Raw genomic sequence first — 12,104 nt, forward strand, 5'->3', positions numbered from 1 at the left:
AAGGGTCGGTTGGACTTGATGTCAGTGAAATACTTCCACCTGGTGGATGGGGCTGGCTCTGTTATTGCACAGGTCATGGGATCCCGTCAAACCCTTCCACCGCCTAGGACCAACCACTGGCTGGTAAGAAGATGGGTAAAGCCATAGACGGCAAGTTTAAAGTAACAGGCTGCTGCATGTTAGTATCTCTGGGACTTTCTGGCCCCATCTACCACTGGGATCATCCTGTCCTTGCTGAGAGTCAGTAGACCTTTAACTGGCCTGCCACATCCCAGGAAAAATCTCAGCCTGTGACTCTCCTGGGACTGAGATGGAACTTGTCTTTGTAATGACTTCAATGAGGCCCATGAGGGTTGTCTCTTGGAGAATGAGCTCCCTGATTGAGATCATGATTGCCTTGCCCAAGCAGGGAGCCTCACCTGTATATAAATATAGGAGTGTCAGATCCACTGGCACTCTGGATTCTGACTTTGTACCTGAAGTACTCTGGAAAGAAAGTTTATTTGTTAGTGTCACAAGTAGGCTTACATTAACACTGCAGTGAAGTTACTGTGAAAATCCCCTAGTCGCCACACGTCAGCCTGTTCGAGTACACTGAGGGAGAATTTAGCATGGCCAATGCTCCAATTCAGCACGTATTTTGGACTGTGGGAGAAAACCGCAGCACCCTGAGGAAACCCAGGCAGACACAGGGAGAATGTGCAGACTCCCTATAGACAGTGACCCAAGCCGGGAATCGAACCCGGGTCCCTGGTGCTGTGAGGCAGCAATGCTAACCACTGGGAGTGGATTAGGGTTTGTAAATACAGGGGATCTGGTGAAGGGACACCGGCCTCTGAGGAGTTATTTCAGTCCTTATTTGCAACAAATACGTGTTATTTTGAGTATTGTATATATAAGTATACATAATGCACCTATGTGCGTAATATATATGTTGGGTCCATTCATTCGTTTGAATAGACGAGGGACAGCACTGATATGAGTTTTTAAATGGTTTTCTTTTATTGAACAGAAGTTAAAAGATTAACATGACAGAAGCAAAAAGAAAAAGCGAACTTGGAGACTGGTTACTAAGCAAGCCAGTCCCTGTATTGAACTTGAATACACTGAATTGGATCTTAAAACAACTGAAAAAACACACATTGAATCCAAACTATATTTCAATTCTTATCTCGTTATTGGAAATGTTTTCTGCATGCTGTCTCGGTCTAGAAAAACAATCCTTGCAGCTGCTGTCATGAAAAGCCTGTTTGCCTGCATTGTGTACCCTTCAGGAATGCAGTCAATTTTTAGCTAACCTTTAGCCTTCTGATTCTACAGGTAGTCAAGTTAGCAGTCAATTGTCCAGCTTAGCAGAGTTAGTTGCATAAGCAGAAATATCTTAAAATGAAGTCTTTGCATAGACTGAAGCAAACAGGACTATGCATACATAGCATCTCTCAATCTATATAAATGAAATGTTTTGCCCTAATTGTCATCAATCTGCAGTTAGGAACCAAGAAAAGCACCCTAGGAGTTCCAAGTCTATCAGTTTTAAGTCTCAGCTGATGTTCTGGGGACATAAATAGTCCATGCCTATTTGATCAGTGTGCATAGCTAGTTGATGCAATGCTCCTAACATGAAAGTGCAGCGCAGAAACCATAATGTTTCCCTTGTGATGATTATCTGTCATGTCGAAGGTGCATGAGTAACTAATTTAATAACAATGTGTAACAAAAAACTGTGACATTTTAAAATAAATATTATCACACTGATTCCTGGTGTGCTTAAGGATCTTATGGCAAACTATTTCAATAGGATATTCAACAATCGTCAGTAAATAGTCATTATTTCAGAGGCATGTGGAAGATAAGTGTGTGGGTTCTCAATGTATTGCAAACAGGATTACATAACGTAAAAACAAAGGATGTTTGCAACCCAAGTTCTTTGTCACAATTACAAACTACCTTTGTCTCATTGAAATAGAATTGAAAACAAATGAATATGCACATAATGCATTGAATAATTTTCTCAGTAAATTATAGTGCTTGTCCACTTTACAATTTGATTGTGATTAACTGATTGTGGGGCAGCACGGTGGCACAGTGGTTAGCACTGCTGCCTCACAATGCCAGGGACCTGGGTTCAATTCCTGGCTTGGGTCACTGTGTGGAGTTTGCATATCCTCCCCGTGGGTTTCCTCCGTGCTCCGGTTTCCTCCCACAGTCCAAAGATGTGTGGGTTAGGTTGATTGGCCATGCTAAATTGACCCTTAGTGTCAGGAGGACTAACTAGGGTAAATGCATGGGATTATGGGGATTGGGCCTGGATGGGATTGTGGTCTGTTCAGACTCGATGGGCCGAGTGGCCTCCTTCTGCACTGTAGGATTCTATTATTCTAACTGAAATTAAATTGTATTTTAACCATGTTCCAAGCATGGGATCAGATTTTATTTTGGAGAATGTTAAAGTTTTTTTATGTTTTAAAGTTTTGTCACAAGTAGGCTTACGTTAACCCTGCAATGAAGTTACTGCAAAAATCCCCCTAGTTGCCACACTCCGGCGCCTGTTCAGGTGCACTGAGGGAGAATTTAGCATGGCCAATGCACCTAACTAGCATGTCTTTCTTCCGGGAGCACCCGCAGGAAACACACACAAGACACAGGGAGAACATGCAGACTCCACACAGACAGTGACCCAAGCCACGAATCAGGGTCCCTGGCACTGTGAGACAGCAGTGCTAACCACTGTGCCACCATGCCACCAATATTCTTCAGGGAAAGGATAATAAGAGCTGGAATGTCAGTGTACAGGAATGAAAATGATGAAAATGATTCTTTTGAGGGCACATGTATTTGAAAGATAAAAGAGTACCAAGTTATAATCTAATCTTGTCTGTCTTCAGCTGCCCTGATCAGAGGAAACCGCAAAAACTGTGCCCAATTTTCTGGCTCCTTAGACTGGCTGATTAGCAGACTGGAGCGATTAGAAGCTTCTTCGGGTATGTATGAGTCCTTTATAGTCTCTAATTGTTATTTGAAAGGGGGTTCAGCAACTTGTTTTACAGTTTAAAAGTGAAGTGTACATACAAAACACACAACTGAACATATTCAAAGAAAAACAGAAAATGCTGGATAATCTCAGCAGGTCTGACAGCATCTGTGGAGGGAGAATAGAGCCAAAGTTTCGAGTCAGGTTGACCCTTTGTCAGAGCATATAGTGTTTTTAATATGGCATAGGCTTTCAAAATAGGCTATGGTTCAAGGATGTATCAGCATGCTTGTGGAATTTGTTTAGTTTTTTGGGCTGAACTTTTATCAACTAGCCTTGGTATAATGCCAAAAGATATTGAGAGCAATTTTCAATTACCTGTTTCTTGCTTGAAAGACGGGTGGTCAGTGGTTGACAATGGGATTGAGGGAGGCACCTCAATAATAGACCTACCGAGGCCTATTTTCAGTTGGGCCCATAAATGGGAGAAAAACATACCTGTCTGTTTCCGGTGGGTGCCTGCTTGATTACAAATCAAGGATGCACGTTGTTTGTAGTATTAATTTGTAATTTCAAAGCCCAAATATGCAGCACATGAGAAGGGAAATTGTGCTTGAATAATCCACGAGAGTTCTTTGAGTAATTAACAAGCAAGGTGGATAAAGGGGAACCTGTAGATGTGGTGTACTTGGATTTCCAAAAGGCATTTGAAAAGGTGCCACATCGAAGGTTTTTACACAAGAACGCATGCTGAAGGGGGTCATATTAGCCTGGATAAAAGATTGGTCGGATAATGGGAAGCAGAGAGTAGGCATAAATGGGTCTTTTTCAGGTTGGTAAACTGTAACTAATGGAGTGCTACAGGGGTCACTGATGGGGCATGAACTATTTACAATCTATATCAATTACTTAGATGAAGGGACATGTATGATAGCTAAGTTTACTAATGGCACCAAGCTAGATAGGAAATTAAGTTATCCAGAGGAGATAAAGGGCGGAATTTAATCGGCACGTCCGCCTAAGGTTGGTACGATCCCACCCGAGGCCAACGGAGAATGCCATTCTCTGAGCCTTGCCCGCCCCCGGAATCGGGGCAGGCGTGCTGGTAAAATTCCAGCCAAACAGTCTGCAAAGGGATATAGATAGGTTAAGTGGGTGGATAATTGATAGGATAATGTGGGAAAATGTGAACTTGTCCACTTTGTCAGTAAGAATAGAAAAGCTGTATACTATTTAAATGGAGAAAGATTGCAATTTTTCATTGGGATGTGGGCATCGCTGGCTGGGTCAGCATTTATTGCCCATCCCTGAGGGCATTTAAGAGTAAACCACATTACTATGGGTCTGGAGTCCCATGTAGGCCAGACTAGGTAAGGATGGCAGATTTCCTTCACTAAAGGACATTAGTGAACAGGATGGGTTTTTACAACAATTGACAATGGTTTCATGGTCATCATTAGACTTTTAATTCCAGATTTTTATTAAATTCAAATTTCACCATCTGACATGGTGTGATTCGAACCCGGGAATTACCCTGGGTCTCTGGATTTCTAGTCCAGTGACACCACCACTACGCCTCCCCAGTGATAGACATCTCAGTGGTAGAGAGGGATCTGGATGTCATGGTACATGATTCACAAAACATTAGTATGCAGGTACAGCAAGTGATTAGGAAGGCAAGTGGAACGTTGGTACTTATTGCAAGGGAAATGGAATATAAAAGTAGAGAAGTTCTACTGAAGCTGTACAGGGTCTTGGTGAGACCACATCTGGAGTGCTGTGTACAGGTTTTGTCTCCTTATTTGAAATATATATAATTGCATCAGAAGCAGTGCCCACAAGGTTCACTCAACACATTCCTAGGATCAATGGCTTATCTGATGAAGAAAGGTTGACCAGGTTGGACGTGTTCAGCATAATGATAGGTGATCTTGTTGAAACATATAAGATCCTTAGGGAACTTGATAGGGTGGATACTGGGAGGATATTTCCTTTTGTGGGGGAGACTAGAACGAGAGGAACAGGAGTTTTCCCTTTGAAGACAGAGATGTTTAAATTAGACCTTTAACCTCCTTGCATTGCAGGCCTGATGGTTTCTCTCTCATGGTATTTTGAAGATGAATGGAAACTGGAAGTCACTGGGTTCCTTCAGTGAAGTTTTGGTTGAGACAAATCTTGCAAGCAAAGACAGATTAGCCCCTCTCACTGCCTGGGAAGACTGTTTGTATTAGGCAGGGTTCTTTCTTCTCACTGGAAGATGTTCCCTCTTGTGCCCTATTGTCCTCCAAGCTGACTTGCCCCTGGTTAGCCCTTGGAAGAATAAGATGTGTTATCTCTAGTCAGTTTCGATCATGTAATGACATGATGAGTGCTCCCATTATCTACACAGGTGATGCATTGATACCATTGCTACACAATGAAGGATGAATGGTGACCATTCAACCCTGCTTGTGATAAATATCTTTTCATATCTCAGTTTGCTGTGTTGTGAGTTTGCAGACACTAAGACTGGGGGAACCTTTGAGTTTGTGTTTGCGTTCATACGTAAATAGCTGTAAATTCTATTACGAGTCAGGGCAGAAGCTCCAAAGCACTTTATGGAAATTGTCTAAACCATATGTTTTGCATCCTGAATTTGGTTAGGATAAGCATGATATGTTTCACTTCAGGTACGATTCAACAACCCAATAGGAAGCTTTTATCAAACAGAGTTTGTTTAAGAATATAGTTAACATGTATAGTAAGAAAATTAGCAAGAACATAGAAACATAGAATAGAAACATAGAAAAACTACAGCACAAACAGGCCCTTCGGCCCACAAGTTGTGCCGAACACGTCCCTACCTTCTAAACCTACCTATAACCCTCCATCCTATTAAGCTCCATGTACTCATCCAGGAGTCTCTTAAAAGACCCTATTGAGTTCGCCTCCACCACCACTGACGGCAGCCGATTCCACTCGCCCACCACCCTCTGTGTGAAAAACGTACCCCTAACATTCCCCCTGTACCTACCCCCCCAGCACCTTAAACCTGTGTCCTCTCGTAGCAGACATTTCCACCCTGGGAAAAAGCCTCTGAGAGTCCACCCGATCTATGCCTCTCAACATCTTATACACCTCTATTAGGTCTCCTCTCATTCTTCGTCTCTCCAAGGAGAAAAGACCGAGCTCCCTCAGCCTATCCTCATAAAGCATGCCACTCAATCCAGGCAACATCCTTGTAAATCTCCTCTGCACCCTTTCAATCTTTTCCACATCCTTCCTATAGTGAGGCGACCGGAACTGAGCATAGTACTCCAAGTGGGGTCTGACGAGGGTCTTATATAGCTGCATCATTATCCCCGGACTCCTAAACTCAATCCCTCAATTGATAAAGGCCAGCACACCATACGCCTTCTTAACCACCTCCTCCACCTACGGGGCCGATTTTAGAGTCCTATGGACCCAGACCCCAAGGTCCTTCTGATCCTCTACCGTACTAAGAGTCTTTCCCTTTATATTGTACTCCTTCATCCCATTTGACCTACCAAAATGGACCACGACGCATTTATCTGGGTTGAAGTCCATCTGCCACTTGTCCGCCCAGTCTTGCATCCTATCTATGTCCCTCTGTAACTTCTGACATCCCTCCAGACTATCCACAACCCCACCAACCTTCGTGTCGTCGGCAAACTTACCAACCCATCCCTCCACTTCCTCATCCAGGTCATTTATGAAAATGACAAACAGCAAGGGTCCCAGAACAGATCCCTGGGGCACTCCACTGGTGACCGACCTCCATTTAGAAAAAAACTTTTAACAATTACAAAAAAAAACAAAAAGAAAACAACCACAGTAAAGTATTAACCCTTAATTGAATTTTAAAGCTGTTCCAACAAACCAAAACCTTTTATAGACAAAACCCTTTTTACAGGTTTAACACAGGGATTAAATCTCACTTGACTGGAATTGAGTCTTTTCGAAGGCTGCTCTTTCCTTCTGGCAGGCAAAGTGTTGCCTTGAGAAAACCAGCAGAATTTCCAAATAGAACAGGGAGACAAAGACTTCAGCTTCTTTCTTGCTGGATGTCCCTGCTAAAACTAAAACAAAACTAAATTGCAGCCTCAGAACTCTCAAAATTGAATTCTTAAACTCACTGGAAAGAAATAAAACTGTCCAAGAACACATGATCATTTCCCCTAACAATGCAGGATCATATAACTAATCCCAGAGCAAACACAAACAACCCCATTTAAACTATTTAAGAAGCAATAAAAGAACTCATCGTCGTCAAGCCGGCAACAATGACGTCGCTGAAGCTGTGAGCTAAGAAACCATTGAAACTGAGAGCTGCAGAAATCATGTTTTAAAAAACCTTTCTTAAAGGGACACTAACGTCACAATTTACAAGTTATTTTGTATCTAGAATGTCTGTTGAAGGGATGGTCGGAGGTTTCTCCACCCACGGGCATTTACATTTTAATGACTTTCCAGAAACATGGATTCGTTCTTGGCTGTAGAGAAACTACATCATGTCACCTGCTTGAGTAGTGCAGCGGGCCAGGAAAATCGTGCCCGTTGTGCTGATGTTCAATTAGTTGCCCTCACTCTTTAAATTCCAGCAGGTTTATTTGGAATCACGAGCTTTTGGAGCACTGCTCCTTCATCAGATGAGTGGAGAGGTAGGTTTCACAAACACGGCATATATAGGCACAGACACAATTGCAAGATAATGGTTGGAATGCGAGTCTTTACAGGTCATCAAGTCTTTACAGGTATAGACAGTGTGAGTGGAGAGAGGGATAATCACAGAGTAAAGAGGTGTGAATTGTCTCAAGCCAGGACAGTTAGTAGGATTTTGCAAGCCCAGGCCAAATGGTGGGGGTTACATGTAGTTTGATATGAACCCAAGATCCTGGTTGAGTCCATCCTCATGAATCCGGAACATGGCTATCAGTTTCTGCTAGGCAATTCTGTGTTGTAAAGGCTTGATTACCTGAAAAGCTTCACATTCCAACCATTATCTTGCAATTGTGTCTCTGTCTATATATGGCGTGTTTGTGAAACCTACCTTTCCACTCACTTGATGAAGGAGTAACACTCTGTAAGCTCTTGCTACCAAATAAACCTGTTGGGACTTTAACCTGGTGTTGTGAGACTTCTTACTGTGCCCACCCTGGCCTAATGCTGGAGTCTTCACATCATGTTTAAGTTCCCTCCATGGTCTCTTGAACTTCATTTCTTTTTTTAATTAAATTTAATTTGCCATTCGTCAGCCACCATCCCAACCTAACCCTCGGGGCTGGATTTTCATGGTGGAGTCAGGAATTGGGAGGCTGTTTAGTTCCCGGGTCACAAAGCTGCCTTTCAATGCAAACCGGGAACTAACCGGCATTGATGTTGCAACAGGAGCCTAAATGGCGAAGGGACGGGATCTGCCCAACCGGTCTGTGGGTGGAGAGCAGGAATGGAGGAAGAGGGTGACCTTCTGGTCCGATTTGGCAGCTATTCCTGTGACTGCCATGTCCACATGGTTTTAAAAAAGGAAGTTAGGTGGATTGGCCAGGCTAAATTGCCTCTTAGTGTCCCAGGATGTGTAGGTTAGGGGATTAGTCATGGTAAATGCGTGGGGTTGCAGACATAGGGCAGGGGAGAGGGTCTGGGTAAGATATTCTGTCAGAGAGTCGTGGCAGACTTGATGGGCCAAATGGTCTCTTCTGTACTGTAGGGATTCTATGATTCTATGAAAGAGTCCATACCTTCTAGTAGATCATATGGAGAGCTGGAAGCTCAGATAGCACCGGGAAATGTTACTATTATTAGATTTAATAGCTGCGAAATACATTTTTGTGAAAACTTCTACTTTATCACACTGACTTTTTCTACCACTCCCAATCCAGCTCCCAGCTGGCTGTTTTACACAGCTCCCAACGGTTGCCTGCACCTGTGTGTCCCACCAAAATCTCAGATGTTCATTACATCAATGTACCCAATTAACAATGTGGACAACTTTCCATTCCTGCTCTTCCCTGCCTTTACGAAAGTCAGTAAGAGTTTTAACAACACCAGGTTAAAGTCCAACAGGTTTATCGGCATCTCCACATCATGTTTACGAAAGTCGTCTGGGTCAGAAGGGAAAGGTCATCAGCACCATTTTTTTTGGGGTGCCCATCTCTGCGTTGACCCAGTTTGGTGCGCCCTTGGCATCTACAGAATTTTCTCTGCCAACCAGGACCGTTATTTGTTTGAAGAACTCCTGAAATTTGTTAGCCAAGATCTCCCTCCCATCCATTCTTACTCCAGCTTAACTTACCTATCTCGGTGTTTTAAAGTGAAAGTTTATTTATTAGTCACGAGTAAGGCTTACATTAAGACCATAAGACATAGGAGCGGAAGTAAGGCCATTCGGCCCATCGAGTCCACTTCACCATTCAATCATGGTTGATTTCAACTCCATTTACCCGCTCTCTCCCCATAGCCCTTAATTCCTCGAGAAATCAAGAATTTATCAATTTCTGTCTTGAAGACGCTCAACGTCTCGGCCTCCACAGCCCTCTGTGGCAATGAATTCCACAGACCTACCACTCTCTGGCTGAAGAAATTTCTCCTCATCTCTGTTCTAAAGTGACTCCCTTTTATTCTAAGGCTGTGCCCCCGCGTCCTAGTCTCCCCTGCTAATGGAAACAACTTCCCTACGTCCATCCTATCTAAGCCGTTCATTATCTTGTAAGTTTCTATTAGATCTCCCCTCAACCTCCTAAACTCCAATGAATATAATATTAACACTGCAATAAAGTTACTGTGAAATTCCCCTAGTCGCCACACTCTGGCGCCTGTTCGGGTGAATGCACTTAACCAGCACGTCTTTCAGAGTGTGGAAGGAAACCGGAGCACCCGGAGGAAACCCACGCAAACACGGGAGAACGTGCAGACTCCACACAGCCAGTGACCCAAGTCGGGAATCGAACCCAGGTCCCTGGTGCTGTGAGGCAGCAGTTCTAACCACTTTGCCACCGTGCCTCCCTTATAGAATTGTGCAGCACAGAATGGAAATTATTTGGCCCATTTGTCTATAATCACGGTCTGAAAGAGCTATTCATTTAGCTCTATTCTTGGTATCCTTCCCCTACATCTTTAGAAACAATATTATGGATTCTGCTTCCACAACTATTTCAGGGAGTGGATTCCTCTACAATTCTCCTAAGCTTTAACACTTTATCCATATTGACGATTAAGTTAATTGGCCTGTAGTTTCTTGGATTTTCCAGTGTTTGAATGGCTACTTTGCGATCCACTGGAACTACTCCCATTTCCAGTGATTCCTTAAACAGGGTTAATGGTTTGCAACTAATTTACCTCGAGTGATTGTGTATAAAATCCACCTGAATTGATGCTTTGTCTTTCTAGTCTGTCTGTGACCACCTTATCGGAAAGTTTTGTTCTGCTTAATGTTTCTGTGCCAGTCTGGAAATTCAGCTTCCACATTCAGGAGATTCCTCGAGGTCTACTCTGAGAATACAGAAAATACTTCATTTAGCATATAGATACAAACATGGAAACATATATATTAGGAGCAGGAGTAGGCCTTTTGGCCCATTGAGCCAGCTCCGCCATTCAATAGGATCATGGCTCATCTGGTTGTGGCCTCAACTCCACTTTCCACCGACCCCGATTACCTTTGACTCCCTTGTTAGTCAAGAAGCTATCTACTTCTGCCTTAAAGTTATCCAATGCCTCGGTGGCACAGTGGTTAGCACGTCACATCGTGGCCTCACAGCGTCAGGGACTCGGGTTCGATTCCTGGCTTGGATCACTGTCAGTGTGGAGTCTGCACATTTTCCACGTGTCTGCGTGGGTTTCTCCGGGTGCTCCGGTTTCCTCCCACAGTAAAAGATGTGTGGGTTAGGTGGATTGGCCGTGCTAAATTGACCCTAGTGTTAGGGGGATGGGCAGGGTAAATATGTGGGTTATGGGAATGGGGCCTGGGTGCGATTGTGGTTAGTGCAGACTTGATGGGCCGAATGGACTCCTTCTGCACTGTAGGGATTCTATGATTCTATGAATGATCCTTCCTCCACCACTCTTTGGGAAAGAGCGCTCCAAGGATTAATGACCCTCCAAGAGAAAAAAAAGTTCTTCTTATCTCTGTATTAAATGGGAGATCCTTTAGATTTATACTGCGTCTGCTATGGTACAAATTAATATTATTTGAGGGATCATGTATGCCATGTATGTAATTCCTTTCATCTTTAGAATTACTGTCAGAGTGTGAAATTGTGTGGCTATTGATAGTCAACGGGGAAGTTCAAACATGCGCACATTAGGTGGATTAACAATGGTAAATGCGCGGGTTATGGGGATGAGGTGGAGGGGAGGGCTTGGATGGGTGGTGGGATGCTCTTTCAGAGACTTGGCACAGACTCAATGGGCTGGATGCCTCTTTTTGAACTGTAGGAATTCTATGGTTGAAATGCATGCATGAGCAGTCAGTCAGTCACTTTGCTAATACTTTGCTTGGCCTAGGTTTGCTGATATTCCCAAAGGTAGCCTGAAATTAAGCAGCAAAAGTTAAAAGTTGAGATCTTAACCATCTCAGGCAGTGCCTTGCCTGTAGTGCATTTTCTACACTCCACTATTCCAGTTCTTTTGCATCTTTCACTCTCTGTATGCCTCGGTTCCTCCAAAGCCATGCTGCATGAACCCTATCAATCACAGGATTGCCAATCCCCCCTGCCCTCACCTGTGTAAGGTATGATGTCAGAGAGACTCAATGGCCCTGATTTTACCGGCACGACTGCCCTGAAATCGGGGCGGGCGAGACTCGCGGAATGGCATTCCCTGTTGGCCTCGGGCACAATTTTACGACCCTTGGTTGGCCATGCCGATAAAATCAGGGCCAGTGGGCAAATGGCTTCCTTCAGGGATTCAATAGGTGGGATTTTATGGCCTCACTCGGATAGACCAGAAATTGCCACCCGAGGTTAATGGAGATTTCTGTTGCCGGACCCTCACCCGCGCCAATTCCATGGCAGGCGAGGTGGTAGAGTTCCGGCCAATGATTCACCGAACCATATTAGCTACTGGGCATTTCAATACCTTAAGTTTAAAATTCTCATCGTCATATTCAAATCCCTCCATGGTCTCTATCTCCATC

The 12,104-nt window shown here is 43.7% G+C and overlaps 1 protein-coding gene across 1 annotated transcript in view; it reads left to right on the plus strand.

The window, feature by feature from the left end:
• Positions 1-12,104, plus strand: part of ryr2a (ryanodine receptor 2a (cardiac)) — a 455,564-nt gene that overhangs the window by 105,467 nt on the left and 337,993 nt on the right. The window contains 1 exon segment of the mRNA XM_078230647.1: positions 2,886-2,981. Coding sequence (XP_078086773.1) covers positions 2,886-2,981 — 96 coding nt within the window.

Source organism: Mustelus asterias, chromosome 15 (assembly GCF_964213995.1).
Source record: "Mustelus asterias chromosome 15, sMusAst1.hap1.1, whole genome shotgun sequence".
Lineage (NCBI taxonomy): Eukaryota > Metazoa > Chordata > Chondrichthyes > Carcharhiniformes > Triakidae > Mustelus > Mustelus asterias.